The 19,739-nt window shown below is 35.7% G+C and overlaps 1 protein-coding gene across 1 annotated transcript; it reads left to right on the top strand.

Moving 5' to 3' along the window:
* The first annotated feature begins 6,682 nt into the window (after positions 1-6,682).
* On the top strand, positions 6,683-18,165 carry LOC126630229 (uncharacterized). The gene is made up of 4 exons (XM_050300339.1): positions 6,683-7,310; positions 16,428-16,886; positions 16,974-17,144; positions 17,366-18,165. The coding sequence occupies exons 1-4, from the start codon at positions 6,683-6,685 to the stop codon at positions 18,163-18,165; spliced, it is 2,058 nt and encodes a 685-aa protein (XP_050156296.1).
* Positions 18,166-19,739: the final 1,574 nt, after the last annotated feature.

Raw genomic sequence — 19,739 nt, 5'->3', positions numbered from 1 at the left:
GGGAATCATGGGATGGCTTGGAATAGTCAGAGGGGTTCACATAGTGTGAACGTGATTTTTAAATGCAGAAAATAATGAGTATAAAATTTGTGATGTGGGTTGGTGAAGTGTGTGTGTGTACAAGGAGGGACGACACCAGACAGCTTGGTTTTTTTTTTATATTTTTAATGTAAAGTCTATGTGATAGTATATTCACATGTGTGGGATGATGATTTCAAAGACGGACCAGGATCCTCTCCTGAGCTAAGGATGAGGATTCTCCTCATCAATCAGTGTGGGCCGTTGGATGAAAATTCAACGGCTACAAACAGGGGAGTTCCTTTAAAGTTATAATAATTGTAGCCGTTGGATTTTCATCCAACGGCCTACATCTCTTGATGAGGAGGATCCTCATCCTTAGCTCAGGAGAGGATCCTGGTCCTTCAAAGACTATATGGACTTGGTACAAGTAACAATTAACAAGCAAACAAAGGCCATTCAAAAGAGTAGCCAAGTATTCACTTGATTTGGTGGATAAAATTTTCAGACTGCTTGAAACCTATGGTCTGAATACTAAATGTCATAATACAATTGGTTAGACATTTATTTTTTTTCAAGTTTTCGATTAATTATATTATTACATTTAATGTACGAGACTTTGCCATCGACACACTAGAAAATCTCTTCGTTTGGTGAAGTAACATTGCATTCTTAATAGGATAATGTTAAGCAAATCATATTTTTAAACCAAATGAGGTGTCATTAATAGGATATAAGAACGTTAATCGACACTTAAACGTTAATCTAATCATCAACAACCATATCATTTGATTTAAAATTTAGTGTCCTTAACATTACTCTTCTTAATATATAAGAGTTATTTCCTGTTTTCTGCCAATTTGAGTTTAATAGATGTGGAAAAATAACTTATTCATATGAAATTGATTTTAGCATAATTTGTTTCTTCCGTTACACATGTTTATTTGTGATTTTTGGATTGAATAAATCAAATAAACAAAAATAATGAACGGTGCACAAAATATAAAAATAATGTGTGGAAATCATTTTGATATAATTTAAATAAATAAAAAATTTATGTATACGTGTCAAATTGTAATTTATCTATAGTAAAATGAAACATTTCCAACGTCATTTACATAACATACCCATAATTACAAAGGGACACCATGTAACCTTTTTCTTTTCTTTTTTTCTTTTTTTTTGGATCAAATGATAGATTTGTTAGACTAAATATTTAGATTAAGGAGCTGATGGGATTCAAACCACCTTGGGGTGCAAATACACATTCATTTCAATCGTTGTGGTAGAGGATCATTTGGTAACCCTCTTCTAGAAGAGTTAGTATTTTCAAGTATTATAAAAAGGGATAATTATTTCCCGAAAAAAAAAAAGGGATGCTACTACAAGTCTCTCTAGAAGATAAGGTCTACTTGTTCATGCTTAAGAGGCAAAGGAGATGAGTCAAAGGCTTAAAAGTCAGAAGAAGATCCTGGCCAGATTCTTTTCCTTTGGATTCAGGATATTCTGTGATCGTGTTTGTTCATCGTACATTATGCAGTCAGTTTTCGTTACGTACGATTTATATTTAATTTTAAATTTTAAATAATTTATTACCGTATAATGTACGATGAACGGACACGAACACGACAAGATACTTTTCCTTAAAAGTCATCCTTTAGATGGTCCAATTTATGCATCGTACAAACTGATTTCTTTGCCATGTCATAATCCCAGCCACTCCATCTCCAGTGCCCCACAAGATATGAAAGCTGTGAAAAGAATATGAAAGGTCTTTGGTCCACAGAGAGACAAATGTTGGGATAGGATGCCATTTTAGTCTTCTGATTAAGTCACTTGAGAGTGATAGAGGAAATTAAAATGCCATAACTTCTCATGTCGGTTCTTAACAAGAAAAATTGTTAGAAGTGGAAATTGAATTTGTTCACAGTTAATTATTTTAATCATTCTATAAAACAAAATTTTGTCCCAATATTCTTGTTAAATTATCACGTGAGTTACCACAAGATCACCTTTTTAAGGCATTTTTGTCAAACCAACCCCTCAACTTAACGATAATATTGACATATTTTTTTACAAATATGGAGAGTTATGTCAATCTCATATACTATTTTTATCGATTTTCATTGTCAATAATCAAAATAAAGAGTTATGTTAAATTTAGATATCATTTTGGCTAAAAATCCATTTAGAAAACAAATCTCTTTCACGTGTAAACTCATGTACTACACACTTTTCTATTTTCCCAACACTAAATATCTAAAAGTTTTGACTTCCATTGAAACTTTTAAGGTCAACATTTAACTACGAAGGGTTTCTCGGCGAAGACTTGCCTCATCTAAATGTGGGCGGTTTGGAAGTTTGCTTAAGGTATTAAAGTGCTTTAATTTGGAGAAATTTTTAGTTGTAAAGAGAACACGGATGTTACATCATTTATTATTATGTAAGTGGTGGAAAATTTTAATTTTTAAGTTATTAATCCTTTAACACACATAACCCACCATTTATATAGGCATACGTGGTGTGCCATCTCGTATGACGGTCACATTGAAAAATTTCTCCTTTATTTGTCCATTTCTATTAATTGTCTTGCGCATATTTAGGGTCTCACCACTAGAAACAATGTAGCAAAAGTTGGACAAAGTTGACCATTACTAGGAGTCTAAGAGTGAAATTTTCAATGTGTTTGAAATAATAGAGGAGGGGAGTATGCCATATATTTATACAATAGGAGAATTTTTCTTTTTTTTTCAAGTGTCTCTCCAATTGTGTAATAACATGTGACATTATATTCCATGTTCAGGCATGCTAAAAAATATCTCCATTACTAGATAGTGCAGATAAGTGAATTTTTTTTTTAATAATTTGCATCGGAGGCTTAAGTTTATTTGATTATTTAAACTTGTGATTAAATCTTACATCATAATTCTATACTTTTACTGCATGAAATTACACACGTGAGTCGTGATATAGTATACACACAAAATAAGATACGAGCGCTAAGTCATAAACATATCAACGTCTTGAAACAATAAAACAATTCCGCCAACTTTATTATGATAATTGTAGTATATTCTTAAACTCGTCATAAATTTATTACAGCTCTCATACTAAAATAATTTAGGGTTTGATCATTCTCTAATTAACTTAGGGTTTGATCATTCTCTAATCATGTACATGCCTGCAACTTGGATTGCTGGTACTAAGACCTCATCACCATTTTCCTTGACCCTGTAGAGTGGCTCCCCAACTTTAAAATTAGCAGTAATTCTCGCTTCGTATTTAGGCGACGATTTGACAACGAAAACCTTGTCGTGCTTGGTGACATGCAAATGTTTATGTCGTGCTTGCGTCAACGTTGGTGAACATACGACAAGAATCGCTAGCAGCAATGCCAGGAACTTGGTAGACATGTTCTTGATCATCAGGCCTCCATTGGAAGCTAGTTGAAGAAATTGTTGTTAATTTTCGAAAGGATGTTAATGTGACTTAAAATAGGGTGGTTATTTATATAGAGTGTGGTTAGGTCATAGTAATGGTCAACTGGCTTAAACAGATGGTAGAAACGGAAGTAGAATGGTAATTTAGGGTTATTTTTCTGCTGGAGGACGTAGTTCCTAAAAACGGTGGGCTGCCCTCTAGTCAACGCCTGGAGTTGGTTCATTAGAAAAATCTATCCCAGTTAGAAATTGGTTGGATTTATTTATTTCTATGTTCACTAGTTTTAATGATGAAACGAACTTTGTTTTGAGGCTATCTAGTATCTAGATCCCAAATTTGGTTAGTAACCCTCTCTTTTCGTTAATGAGTGACCACAATGTCCTAACTAATTGGTTTAATTGTGTATATAGGTATAGCAAATCTCACCTTCCGAGTAGGATGGTATCATGTGTTAAAATAATACTAGCCTAAAACCACACACTTTGTGTGTGAGAGCAATTCTTTTGCTTCTTGTTTTTTTTTTTTTTTTTTTTTTGGTAGTGGGTTTGTCGATAGAGATATAGGCGGGTGAGATAATTTAATGACAAGTGCGTGAGGGACAAGAAAAAAAGCAGTACAATAATTTTTTGCAATATTACCTTAATGCCCGTGATTTATCTTTTATGATATTTTTATTAAATTGTGAATGATAGTCAAATCGTATTTTCAATATCTTTTGATTGATAAAACGGAATTGATAATAGATAGTATATATGATAAATGAGATTAATAGTTATGAGATTAAACTTGTTTAACAGTTAAACAATAATTTTAGGCCTGTTCAGTAATCATTTGATTTTTTTGTCTTTACCTTTTGTTTGAGATGTGGGAAAAGTATATTGGAGAAGGGAGGTGGGACAAACAAGAGTTGTTGAAAGAGAGGGATAGAAGAAAATAAAGACGAATGAATGAAAACAAAATCTTAAAAGTTAAAATAATTTGAAATAGTTTTTGGTTTTTAGTTTTAAGTTGTTGAGAATGAATCACAAACTGATGGAGGAGGAACCTTATATGGGTTTATAAGTAAGTTGAATTACTCTTCATATTGTCAATTGATTTTATGGTGGATCTCAACCTACTTCAGTGTAACAGTAAGGTTGTTCCACATGTGAAGCCCAACGACCATATGTGCTTCATGTTACTGAATTGTGTTATTTACGTGTTAGGCATGAAAATTCGCCATACATGAAGGGGCATATTGAGAATGAATCCCATATTAATGGGAGGATGGACCTTACATGGTCTTATAAGTAAGTTGATTTACTCCCTATATTTACAATTAGTGTAATAGTGAAACCTTGTATAACCATTTAGTACTACGGTCTAGTAGTATTCTTCTTCACTTGTAAATGAAAAAGTCTTAGGTTCGATTCTCGTCAAATGCGAAGTTGAACCACATTATTGTTAGCTCATTATGAGGCTAAGCCCATCCCCCATCCTCATTCCCCTTAGTGTAATAATATCGTTTGTTAAAAAAAAAATGTGAAACCTCAACTTCCTTTATGGTACCATAGTTAGGTTGTCCTACGTGTGAAGCCCAATGGCCACACGTTCTTCATGTCATTCCATTTATGTTGTCCATGTGCTAGGCATGAAAATATGCTACATATGAGTGGCCTGTTGAGAATGAAACTCACATTGATGGAATGATGAACCTCGTATGAGCTTATAAGTAAATTGAACTATTCATATTGTTAATTAATTTTATGATGGAACCTTAACTTCTTTCATTATCATGTATTCATTTTCCTTATACATTTTTTCAAGGGTTTTTATCACAAATGGTTCCTGAAATTGACCCATCCCATCAAGATGGTCCATGGAATTGAAAATCAATCAATGTAGTCCTTGAAAATTAGTGTCGCAAATCAATGTGGTCCTTCCGTTACAATTCCGTCAAAATTTATGTTATGTGATGACGTGGCACATAACTGGTCCCACAAGTCTAATTAAATATTACTATATGAATTAAAATGTTTAAATAATAATTTTTTTTTAAGTTTTATATGATTAAAAATGAAAAAAAAAACAAGAAGATGAACATTTCATCTTCTTCTTCGCCTCCCACAGGAGCAACTACCCTAGTCCCTACCCCACCCTACCGAAAAACATGGACAAAACTCCGAATTCGACAAGTCCACCATTGCCATCCAAAAAGCCGCCTATTCCGTTGTACGTGAAGGCTTAACAGGACTAAGATCTCCTACCTCATCAACCCTATATTTCTGAACCCTGTATTTAATCTAGTCAAAGAATGAATTAAAGGGTAGGTTGCATTACTTATTCATAAGCGTTCACATGTGCAGTCAGGGGCGGAGGGACCATAGGACCACAGTAGTCCTAGGCCCAACCTGCTTTTGTTTATAAAAAAAAATTAGTACTACTTATTATTTTAATTATTTTAATCACTTTTTTATGACTCTTTCACTTGAGCCATTCCAATTTTCTAGACAAAATATCCGGCCCTCTTTAAATATTTTAAGCATATTTATGTAATCTAGTCTAACCCTAAAACCTATCTATTTCAACTTCCAACACTTCCATTCCTTTCCCCAATACTAAAAATTAGTATTTTTTTACTCTTTAATTTCTAGCCCTAGCCGACTGCAGCCTGCTGTTAGTCTGAAAAAAAAATAGTCAGGAACAGTACATGAACTTTAAAAAGGCCCCATGAAGCACCATTGTCTTTCAGTTCTTTGCCGTTGATCGTGTACTTTTTACCTGTAGTACACAACCTTGCTGCTTCTCTCATCTATAGCATGTCACAGTCTTCTATCAGTCTATTAGTCTTCAATAATTCAATTTCCATGATCCTCAAAGGTATGAACTTCGAATCTCTAAAGTTGTTATTTTCAATTAATTCATATATGTTGTTATCTACAATTATAAATTAATTTAACAAATAATATATTTTTTTTTGCAGATTAAAGAATTCCATTATTCCATCATTCCATCCAAAAAAGACATTGAAGACTTGAAGTTTAGTTAATTGGTCAACAACCCAAAGTATGTATTTTACTCTCAATTCCTGTTACAATTTTTTGTTTATAAATTATGATTAAATTGATGTCTTGCAATTTCTCTTAACTATTGCCTAATTTGTTTTAGTTTGTAAATTTAGCATATATGTTCATATTTCTTTTAATTTAAAGTTAGTCAATCTATGTTTTTTTACTTTTCAGTTATGGAAAGATATTTCAAAAGAAAAACACAACCTGAGATATTAGAACCGTCTCCAAAGAGTCCAAAGAACAATGAAAGTAGTTCAAAACAAACTTGTGTGGATTCTATGGAAATTAACTCGGAAACTCTCCAATATGATCCTGGATTGTGTACACCGATTTTGAGTTATCATCCTAATGTTCGAGACCAAGTTCGAAGAGCCTATCTCCAAAATAAACCTTGTCAACCAAAAACCCATGCATTTCCCTACACAAATTTTGGGACAAAGCCTAGAAGGTTCAATCCTGCTTGGTTTACTCAATTTCCTAATTGGTTGGAGTATAGCACATCACAGGATGCTGCCTATTGTTTATGTTGTTATCTCTTCAAACCTGATATTGGAGATCAATCTGGTGGGGATACTTTTGTTGGAGTCGGATTCAAGAATTGGAAGTGCAAGAAGAAACTAGAAATTCATGTTGGAAGACCTAATAGTTCTCATAATAGTGCTTGGAGAAACTGTGAAGCCTTATTAAACCAAAAGCAACATATTGAAACAGTTATCTCAAAACAAACTGACCAAGATCGAATTGATTATCGAACTCGATTAGGTGCATCAGTTGGTGTTAGTAGAATTCTCTTACAACAAGGTCTTCTATTTCGTGGGCATGATGAATCTGAAAATTCACTCAACCAAGGAAACTTTCTTGAAATTCTACGGTGGCTACGACATTATAATGAGGGTATAAAGGCTGTCACGCTAGAAAATGCTCCTGAAAATTTGAAATTGACATCACCTGATATTCAGAAGGACATCTCAAGTGCTATTTCATATGAAATCATCAGTGCAATCACTAGTGATATTAATGATTCTTTATTTTCCATTCTTGTTGATGAATCACGAGACAAGTCTTCAAATGAGCAAATGGCCATTGTATTGCGCTTTGTGGATAAGGGTCATGTGATAGAGCGCTTTGTAGGTATTGAGCATGTTGCAGATACTAAAGCTTCCTCACTCAAGTTAGCCATTGATGATTTCTTTTCTAGACATGGATTGAGCATATCAAAATTGCATGTGCAAGGCTATGATGGGGCAAGTAATATGCAAGGTGAGTTCAATGGCCTTAAAGCACTAATTTTAAATGAGTATGAGTCTACCTTTTATGTTCATTGTTTTGCTCATCAACTTCAATTAGCTCTAGTAGCAGTGGCCAAAAAAAAATTCTGAAATTGGAGATCTCTTTACTATGGTTTCTTCTGTGGTGAATATTGTGGTGGCATCTTCTAAGCGTCGTGATATTCTTAGAGAGAAACATGCTCATGTAGTTTTGGAAGCACTAGAAAATAACGAGCTTTCAAGTGGACAAGGGTTGAATCAAGAAACTACTCTTAAGCGGGCTAGTGACACGTGATGGAGCTCTCACTATAATTGTTTAATTAGCTTGGCTCACATGTTCTCATCAACGATAGAAGTGCTTGAGATTGTAAGAAAAGATGGAACAAGTTCTGAACAAAAATTTGAAGCAAAGGTTCTATTGACTTTTATTCAATCTTTCAACTTTATTTTTGGTCTACACTTGATGAAAAAGGTTTTGGGGATCACAAACAATTTATCGCAGGCATTGCAAAAGAAGGATCAAGATATTGTGAATGCAATGAACTTGGTCAATATATGCAAAGGAAGATTGCAAAGGATGCAAGAAAGTGGTTGGGAATCCTTATTTGATGAAGTTTCATCCTTTTGTGACAAGAATCGTATTAAAATTCCTAGCATGGATGATATTTTTACGAGTGGACAGTGACCAAACCGAAAAGCTCATCCCATCACAAACGTGCACCATTATCGGGTTGATTTATTCACCGATGTCATAGATAAACAACTCACTGAGTTAAATGATCGATTTACTGAGAAGAATACTGAACTACTTCTTTGTGTGGCATGTTTAAGTCCAAGTAATTCTTTCTCTGCCTTTGACAAAGAAAAATTGATGCGTCTTGCCCAATTTTATCCAAGTGATTTTTCAGAGCACGATCTTGAGTTACTCAAAGAACAGCTTGAGAATTATATTTGGGACATGACCTCTAATAGTGAGTTTGCAGATTTGAAAGGAATTAGTGATCTTGCACAAAAGATGGTTGGAACCAAGAAAGATCATACTTACCTGTTAGTGTACTTGCTTTTGACACTGGCACTCATCTTACCGGTTGCAACAACAAGTGTAGAGCGAGTCTTCTGCTATGAACATTGTTAAGAACACCTTAGCAATCGAATGGGTGATTTGTGGATGAACGATTGTTTGGTTGCTTATATTGAAAATGATATTTTTAATAGTATAGAGGACGAGGCTATCATGCAACGGTTTCAAAATATGAAAACTCGTCGAGGACAATTATTTTAATTATTGGGAATATGTAATATTATCAATGCTATGTTATTTTGAATTTTGGTTACTTTTCATATACATACTATGATGTTTTGGTTAACAGTTTTGTAACTACTATCGATTTAATTTTTTTTTAATATTTGTGAGAGGCCCCTCCTAACCCGAAATCCTGGCTCCGCCACTGTGTGCAGTGAAATATCAGGTTCCGCTCCACCAAGAACCCAGTTGACTGCTTCTTGAACATCCTCAGAAGGGTTTATAAGCAACCGCATCAGCTCCCCAAATACATTAAGCCGAGAATGGAGAACCTCTGGCTTCCCAAATATAGCAGAAGCAGCATTCCTCATCTGAGGGTGGATGTTCTTTAAGAAAAACTAGGCTGCCATAGCGTCATTCGTACCTTGGAACCTGCTGGAATAGTGTTAACAATCATGTGATGATATCTAATCCGATGATGAGTTATAGGCAATATCTTAGCACGTTTCTCATTTACCATATAATCGGCTGCTTCAATTTCATCCAGTTGCTACACAGAACGTTCATCTTCTTCTTCGCCTCCCACCCACCAGAGCAACCACCCTAGTCCCCACCCCACCCCACCTCACTGAAAAACATGGACAAAACTCCGAATCCGACAAGACCGCCACCGCCATCCAAAAAGCCGCCTATTCCGTTGTACGTGATGGCGTTGTCGAGCTTGCTCGAAGGCAATGAAGGACACGTGTCTTCAACCCATCAACTTCATCAAGACCCGGTTCCAGCTTGACTAGACCTGCACCTACAAGGGAACGTTTAATGTGCGACAGGGTGGGGTGGGATGTCGAGGTTGCTCGGGTGGGAGCCTGGGATGGGAAGAAGATGATGAACAATACATCTTCTTCTTCTTCTTTTTTCCTTTTTTTTTTTTTAAAGTTTCTAATTATATAAAACTAAAAATTGTTTTTTATTCTTTAAACATTTTTAATCCAACGAAATGGGCAAAGGAACAATAAGTTTCTGAAAGAGGAGGAACAAGACCCACACTCTTTGTGTGCGGTGCGGCTGCCGCAGCTTCCATCTCCAAAAGAGCCGCTGCTCCGCCTGCGCCTACCCTGCTACCTGTCTCAGAAAATATAATTGGAGTGAGAAGGCGCTGCGCCGAAAGACTACCGAAACTGGGCGGATGAGGTACCTGAGGAATGTGTTGAGAAGGTACCTGGGGTCAGTGGCGAAGCCAGAAATTGTCGTGCAAAGGGGCGAAAACGCTATCTCCACCGAATCAGTTGTAACTGGTAACACTAAATCCAATGTAAGAAGCTTATGCACTAATTTGTAGTCTTAGCACCTCTCAGTCTTCATATTATTTTTCTCTAATATATGGGAAATAATATTCACAGTGTCATTTTCTACCTTTCAATCATTCGTTTTTTGGGAACTTTAACAAAAATCTCTCGGTATTTGTTCATTTTAACGAAAAACCACATTTTACACTAAAAAGTCAATCCTGGTACTATTCACCTTACCCTTTATTTTGTCCTTATCGTTAAAACTCAAAGTTTTCAAGCTCTTTTCATTAGTTTTCTTTTGTTTTTTTCTAACATTTGCATTTGCGTTTGCATTCAATGAAGTAATAAAAATTAAGTGACATAAACAAGAGAATGAAGACAAAAAGAAAAAACAAAGGTTGTAAAAATTGTTGATGATGTTATCTTTTATGTGTGACTATTCTACTAGTTAATATATCAAATCTTTGGTCGGGATCATTTTTTATGATTGAGCATTATGGTGTAGTACCTAATGGGCCGGGTATTAGGTCTAGCGGCAGTTTTGATATCACAACAAATACAGTACCAATTTTGGCTAAAAAGTCAAAAGCAAAAGACGATCGTGTTTCCCTTGCAATATTAACGCCCTCATCTTCTGGTTTTCCTCCTAATCGGAGAAGATAGGCAACCAAATCTCCTTTGTAAGTCGTCGTTTTCAGGGCTTCAAATTCCTGCTCCTCAGAATTTGTGGTTTTCTGATTATTTCCTGGTGCTCTTCAAGCACAAAAGCAGCGATTGCAGAGGGGCGGATTCTTGTTCTCAGTGTTGAATTCCGACGATCGGAGGGGCGCCCCTCCTTGCTCTGCCGTAGCTTCGCCAGTGCCTGGGGTGGTTGCTCCGGTGGGAGGCGAAGAAGAAGATGAACTGTTCATCTTCTTGGTTTTTTTTTTCATTTTTAATTACATAAAACTTTAAAAAATTATTATTTAAACATTTTAATTCATATAGTAATATTTAATTAGACTTGTGGGACCAGTTATGTGCCACGTCAGCATATAACAAAAATTTTGACGGAATTGTAACGGAAGGACCACATTGATTTGCGACACTAATTTTTAAGGACTACATTGATTGATTTTTAATTTCATAGATCATCTTGATGAGGTGGGTCAATTTCAGGACCATTTGTGATAAAAAAAACCTTTTTTTTCAATATGTCTAGGATCATAATTGCTCTGTTATTCGATAAAAACAAAAAACAAAAAAAAAATAAAAAACCAAATGCATAGCAAACGGGCCCTTAACTCCTGCTTTTACCCTTAATAGGTTATTGGACTTAAAAGGAAGAGATACTAATGGCCCAAAGAATACCGAAATGCTTGGTACTATTTCTGCTGAAATGGACACTGAGCTATCTGATGTTGTTTTGTCTAGTTTTTGGGTCTTTGGATACATGATAAGTTGCCTCACCATGCCATTATTTGTTGGTTTCAAGGTTCTTGCTTCTCATTCCGTTGTTCACATGCATCCAGTTAGATGTCTTTGGGTATTTAATGTTTTTCCTGTTTTAATTTTGGAAATAAATTCTGAATATTGCTGTTGTTAACTAATTGGATTTTTTTCGCCCAAAAAAGAAAACTAGTAGAGTGTTGAGTGTATCACGCAGATCTTGACTGGGGAAGTAAGTTGGTAACACTTTTCAGCTAGTATGCAAGGATGATCGGTTTGGCAGTAATTGAATTCTCATAGAGAAAAAGTGAAGTTACTTTTAAACGGGCAGTATGTCTGAGCGGGCATGCACACCTGCAAGCTTTACCTGTTCATTTTGTAGAGCATAAAATACATTTTTATGCAATACTCCATCAAAGGTACAAAGACTTCTCCCCAACTCTCCTTCAAGGTCTTTTGAAAGTCTTCTTTCCAGGGAAGTCTGGGGATGACTTAGAAGCAGACAAGAACCTGAGGGCCATGAAGAAGCGAAGCACTTTGAAACTCCTTTCGGAACTTTTCTTTGTTGGAGTTATAGAAGATGGTGGTATTTTCGTGAATATCATTAAGGATCTTGCCAGTGGAGAACACTTAAAGGATCGGGATACTACTCAGACAAATTTGACTCTTCTTGCTAGTTTTGCTCGTCAGGGAAGAATGTTTCTTGGCCTTCCTCTCGCTGGGCCAGAAATTCATGAAGAAAGTGTCTCATCATACGAGAAGCTGCGGAAATGGAGCATGAAAATGCTAAAATCCTTAATGCTAAAGGAGAGCTCAGTGATGAAAGTGTCTCATCATACGAGAAGCTGAGAAATCTTATGAACATTTGTACCAAAATGTCTCATCGTAAGTTGCTTTACTATTTCACTGCAATTATTTGTGATATCTCATATCTGTTATCATGCCCATGACCAGGTCTGTTGGGTCTGGCAATGTTGTGATTTAAGTCTTCTTCCACTTTCTAGTCGTCTATGTTACATTGGATCCAGGATCCTTCTTTTAAACCTTGCATAGCTTAATTGCTCAAACTACTCTATTGAACATGTAATGATTGTTGTTATCCCAATTTTCATAGGATTGTCATTTAGAATACATCTCAGACTAATAATGCAATTCCAAATGTTGTAACGTTCCTACATAACATTGTATTATTGATCCGTAATGTCATGGCGGTGTAGGTAAGCCTCTCTTCCTATGAAAGTGCAGGCTCAGCTTCCAAAGCATCCTCCTTTCTTTATTCCCAGTATTTTCACCACCGATGCTGCTGCAGCTTTTACTTTTGAGCCCAACGTTCTGAAAATCTTGGCTTTAATCTGACCTCTTGGCGGAGGCAGCCTCATCACTGGCCTCTCTCGGCAGCAATCAGCTTCCATGGATTTGAATTGTACTGGAGCAACTGAAGCCATAAAAAAATACAGAGCTAAAAACCAGAGAAGGATGATAAAGTTCAAATTTTCAGAGAAAGGGAAGAATTTGATGGAGGAGGAAACTTGGTGGGCTGCATATATTTATACACATTGGGAATTCTTGGCTGGGAATCATGGGATGGCTTGGAATCGTCAGAGGGGTTCACATAGTGTGAACGTGATTTTTAAATGCAGAAAATAATGAGTAGAAAATTTGTGATGTGGGTTGGTGAAGTCTGTGTACGAGGAGAGACCCACACCAGACAGCTTGGTTTTATTTTTATTTTTAATGTAAAGTCTATGTGTTATTATCTTAACATGTGTGGGATAATGATTTGAAAGACTATATGGACTTGGTACAAGTAACAATTAACAAGCAAACAAAGGCCATTCAAAAGAGTCACCAAGAATTCACTTGATTTGGTGGATAAAATTTTCAGACTGCTGGAAACCTATGGTCTAAATACTAAATGTCACAATACAATTGGTTAGACATTTATTTTTTCAAGTTTTTAATTAATTATATTATTACATTTAATGTATGAGACTGTGTCATCGGCACACTAAAAAAATCTCTTCATTTGGTGAAGTAACATTGCATCTTAATATGATAATGTTAAGCAAATCAAAATTTTAAACCAAATGTGCAAACCAAATGAGGTGTCATCAATAGTAAATAAGAAGTTAATCGACATTTAATTAATAATTCAATTATCAACAACACATCATTTGATTTAAAATTTAATCTCCTTAGCATTACTCTTCTTAAGATGTAAACAGTTATTTCTCGTTTTCTGCCAATTTGAGTTTAATACATGTGCAAAAATAACTTATTCATATGAAATTGATTTTAGCATAATTTGTTTCTTCCGTTACATATGTTTATTTGTGATTTTTGGATTGAATAAATCAAATAAACAAAAATAACGAACGGTGCGCAAAATATGAAAATAATGTGTGGAATCATTTTGATAGAATTTAAATAAATAAATAAATTTACAGATGTGTCAAATTGTAATTTATCTATAGTAAAATGAAACTTATCCAACTTCATTTATATAACATACCCATAATTACGAAGGGACACCATGTAACATTTTTCTTCTGTTTTTTGGGTCAAATAATAGATTTGTTAGATTAAATGTTTAAATTAGGAAGCCGACGGAGTTCGAACCATCATGTGATGCAAAGACACACTTCTTTCCACCACTGTGGTAAAAGATCATTTGATAACCCTTTTCTAGAAGAGTTTAATATTTTTCGAAGTAATATAAAAAGGGATGCTAGTACATGTCTCTTTAGAAGATAAGGTCTACTTGTTCATGCTTAAGGCTTAGATGGTCCAACTTCATGCATAGTACAAACTGAATTCTTTGCCATGTCATAATCCCAACCACTCCGTGTCCAATACCCCACAAGATATGAAAGCTTTCTGTTTAATTGGGGAAAAGAATTTGAATGGTCTTTGGTCCTCAGAGAGACAAATGTTGGGATCGGATGGCATTTTAGTCTTCTGATTAAGTCGCTTGATAGTGCTAGAGGAAATTTATAACAACGGAAATTAAAATGCCATAACTTCTCACGTTGATTCTTAATAATAAAAACTGATAGAAGTGATCATTGAATTTGTCAACCGTTAGTCATTTTGATCATTCCATGAAAATTTTATCCCAATATTGTTGACCCTAAAAACTACCAAGCCTACGTGGCACGCAGGCCGAGTAATCTATAAGCCAGGGGCGAAGGGACCATAGGACCACAGTAGTCCTAGGCCCATCCTGCTTTTGTTTATAAAAAAAAATTAGTACTACTTATTATTTTAATTATTTTAATCACTTTTTTATGACTCTTTCACTTGAGCCATTCCAATTTTCTAGACAAAATATCCGGCCCTCTTTAAATATTTTAAGCATATTTATGTAATCTAGTCTAACCCTAAAACCTATCTATTTCAACTTCCAACACTTCCATTCCTTTCCCCAATACTAAAAATTAGTATTTTTTTACTCTTTAATTTCTAGCCCTAGCCGACTGCAGCCTGCTGCTAGTCTGAAAAAAAAATAGTCAGGAACAGTACATGAACTTTAAAGAGGCCCCTGCATGAAGCACCATTGTCTTTCAGTTCTTTGCCGTTGATCGTGTACTTTTTACCCGTAGTACACAACCTTGCTGCTTCTCTCATCTATAGCATGTCACAGTCTTCTATCAATCTATCAGTCTTCAATAATTCAATTTCCATGATCCTCAAAGGTATGAACTTCGAATCTCTAAAGTTGTTATTTTCAATTAATTCATATATGTTGTTATCTACAATTATAAATTAATTTAACAAATAATATATTTTTTTTTTTTGCAGATTAAAGAATTCCATTATTCCATTATTCCATCAAAAAAAGACATTGAAGACTTGAAGTTTAGTTAATTGGTCAACAACCCAAAGTATGTATTTTACTCTCAATTCCTGTTACAATTTTTTGTTTATAAATTATGATTAAATTGATGTCTTGCAATTTCTCTTAACTATTGCCTAATTTGTTTTAGTTTGTAAATTTAGCATATATGTTCATATTTCTTTTAATTTAAAGTTAGTCAATCTATGTTTTTTTACTTTTCAGTTATGGAAAGATATTTCAAAAGAAAAACACAACCTGAGATATTAGAACCGTCTCCAAAGAGTCCAAAGAACAATGAAAGTAGTTCAAGACAAACTTGTGTGGATTCTATGGAAATTAACTCGGAAACTCTCCAATATGATCCTGGATTGCGTACACCGATTTTGAGTTATCATCCTAATGTTCGAGACCAAGTTCGAAGAGCCTATCTCCAAAATAAACCTTGTCAACCAAAAACCCATGCATTTCCCTACACAAATTTTGGGACAAAGCCTAGAAGGTTCAATCCTGCTTGGTTTACTCAATTTCCTAATTGGTTGGAGTATAGCACATCATAGGATGTTGCCTATTGTTTATGTTGTTATCTCTTCAAACCTGATATTGGAGATCAATCTGGTGGGGATACTTTTGTTGGAGTCGGATTCAAGAATTGGAAGTGCAAGAAGAAACTAGAAATTCATGTTGGAGGACCTAATAGTTCTCATAATAATGCTTGGAGAAACTGTGAAGCCTTATTAAACCAAAAGCAACATATTGAAACAATTATCTCAAAACAAACTGACCAAGATCGAATTGATTATCGAACTCGATTAGGTGCATCAATTGGTGTTAGTAGAATTCTCTTACAACAAGGTCTTCCATTTCGTGGGCATGATGAATCTGAAAATTCACTCAACCAAGGAAACTTTCTTGAAATTCTACGGTGGCTACGTCATTCTAATGAGGGTATAAAGGCTGTCACGCTAGAAAATGCTCCTGAAAATTTGAAATTGACATCACCTGATATTCAGAATGACATTTCAAGTTCTATTTCATATGAAATCATTAGTGCAATCACTAGTGATATTAATGATTCTTTATTTTCCATTCTTGTTGATGAATCACGAGACAAGTCTTCAAAGGAGCAAATGGCCATTGTATTGCGCTTTGTGGATAAGGGTCATGTGATAGAGCGCTTTGTAGGTATTGAGCATGTTGTAGATACTAAAGCTTCCTCACTCAAGTTAGCCATTGATGATTTCTTTTCTAGACATGGATTGAGCATATCAAAATTGCATGGGCAAGGTTATGATGGGGTAAGTAATATGCAAGGTGAGTTCAATGGCCTTAAAGCACTAATTTTAAATGAGAATGAGTTTGCCTTTTATGTTCATTGTTTTGCTCATCAACTTCAATTAGCTCTAGTAGCAGTGGCAAAAAAAAATTCTGAAATTGGAGATCTCTTTACTATGGTTTCTTCTGTGGTGAATATTGTGGTGGCATCTTCTAAGCGTCGTGATATTCTTAGAGAGAAACATACTCATGTAGTTTTGGAAGCACTAGAAAATAACGAGCTTTCAAGTGGACAAGGTTTGAATCAAGAAACTACTCTTAAGCGGGCTAGTGACACGCGATGGAGCTCTCACTATAATTGTTTAATCAGCTTGGCTCACATGTTCTCATCAACGATAGAAGTGCTTGAGATTGTAAGAAAAGATGGAACAAGTTCTGAACAAAAATTTGAAGCAAAGGTTCTATTAACTTTTATTCAATCTTTCAACTTTATTTTTGGTCTACACTTGATGAAAAAGGTTTTGGGGATCACAAACGATTTATCGCAGGCATTGCAAAAGAAGGATCAAGATATTGTGAATGCAATGAACTTGGTCAATATATGCAAAGGATGCGAGAAAGTGGTTGGGAATCCTTATTTGATGAAGTTTCATCCTTTTGTGACAAGAATCGTATTAAAATTCCTAGCATGGATGATAGTTTTACGAGTGGAGAGCGACCAAACCGAAAAGCTCATCCCATCACAAACGTGCACCGTTATCGGGTTGATTTATTCACCGATGTCATAGATAAACAACTCACTGAGTTAAATGATCGATTTACTGAGAAGAATACTAAACTACTTCTTTGTGTGGCATGTTTAAGTCCAATTAATTCTTTCTTTGCCTTTGACAAAGAAAAATTGATGCGTCTTGCCCAATTTTATCCAAGTGATTTTTCAGAGCACGATCTTGAGTTACTCAAAGAACAGCTTGAGAATTATATTTGGGACATGACCTCTAATAGTGAGTTTGTAGATTTGAAAGGAATTAGTGATCTTGCACAAAAGATGGTTGGAACCAAGAAAGATCATACTTACCCGTTAGTGTACTTGCTTTTGACACTGGCACTCATCTTACCGGTTGCAACAGCAAGTGTAGAGCGAGTCTTTTCTGCTATGAACATTGTTAAGAACACCTTACGCAATCGAATGGGTGATTTGTGGATGAACGATTGTTTGGTTGCTTATATTGAAAAGGATATTTTTAATAGTATAGAGGACGAGGCTATCATGCAATGGTTTCAAAATATGAAAACTCGTCGAGGACAATTATTTTAATTATTGGGAATATGTAATATTATCAATGCTATGTTATTTTGAATTTTGGTTACTTTTCATATACATACTATGATGTTTTGGTTAACAGTTTTGTAACTATTATCGATTTAATTTTTTTTTTAATATTTGTGAGAGGCCCCTCCTAACCCGAAATCCTGGCTCCGCCACTGCTATAAGCTAACTACGTCCTTCGGTGAATGCGGGGCGTGCCAACTCGTCGGCCGAGCTCGGCCGAGGAGTAAAATTTGTTGATGTTGCGTTGGGTGCGCGGCTGACTTCTATGTCTTACGATTGCGACCGAGGAAGGAACACGTTTCGGCCTCTTGGGTCCTCGAACCTGAAGACAAGGCTAATATCCTTACGAAGTTCACGAATCGGCGTCGTTGGATTCGGTCACAGTGATGGTATTCGTCAGAGTAAACTCATGCCAAATCGACACCAAAGTGTAAGGGCACAGATACTCAAAGCGGATATAAGTCTTAATAGTGAACGTGGTTCGGCCGTCTGAATGTCGAACTCTAAATCCCACCTGAGAGTATCCAATCATAAAACAACTCAGCGTGCAAAGCACCGAGCTCAGTAAGCTGTAACACCTCACTTCGCCGAGAAGGCTAATGAGATGACCTCGACCAATAAGGATTCGGAAATCCTTCTCGACCTCGACTTGGATAGGTAACCAACCGTCCTCGCCGTAGTGCTGTTGATGCCAACAGAAGATGTTGCGAGATCGGCTGATTCTACGGTGACAGAGCTATCTATGTCGACTGAAGATATCACCGGTTGCTTTCACAGTGTTGTTGATGCCAACGGAAGATGTGTCAGCGAAAAGAGAAAATAAAAATCTCAAGTTGTTGAGAGAGTTTGCGCAGGGCAGTTGTGTGTTGAATTGCAGGAGCTTCTCGGATGTTGCCTATGGCTTTGTATTTATAGTGGCTGTAAACCCATTGGATGACATGTTTTTTCCCAACCAAAACTCCATCTCCCGAGTTATATGCGCAGATACATCCACACAATTCTGTAAAGAGTTTCAATTTAATTATAATTCTTCCCTCAACCCATCATCTGGTCGTTCATCTCTTCCAACGCATACGTCTTTATCTATTTCATGATGAGGCCATGTACTTGATGAGATGTATTTTATCTCAAACGGAACTCTAGGTTGATAACAAGAAGCCACGTGTGCTTGTCACTTCCTCAGATGTTGCATGCATGCCTAACTCCATCAATTCAAATGGAAAATCACAAACCAACTTAGTTTGACTGTGAATCAATCAAGTCATCACGTGCTGCATGCTTTTCAAATCAAATGTGATTAATTCAATCCTTTATCCAAGCAAAAAGGCATGACTTCATAGGCTTTCACAATTCTCACACTGTATTAATCCCATTTAATCTATCCTGATCTCCTCAGACTCAAAAGATCTCTCTCAAGATAATTACCATGATTAAAATTAATAGTAACATCAAGAAAAATCTGTTTAGTCTTGGGGTCATCTAATGATTTCAACGCAACAGGCCGATAGTGTAAAATCGGGTCCACGCAATTTTGTACAAGAAAATCAAGACGATTTAGA

The sequence above is a fragment of the Malus sylvestris genome, chromosome 7, assembly GCF_916048215.2.
Source record: "Malus sylvestris chromosome 7, drMalSylv7.2, whole genome shotgun sequence".
Lineage (NCBI taxonomy): Eukaryota > Viridiplantae > Streptophyta > Magnoliopsida > Rosales > Rosaceae > Malus > Malus sylvestris.
The sequence above is the reverse complement of the archived record's forward strand: the minus strand, read 5'-3'. Positions and strand labels throughout refer to the sequence as shown.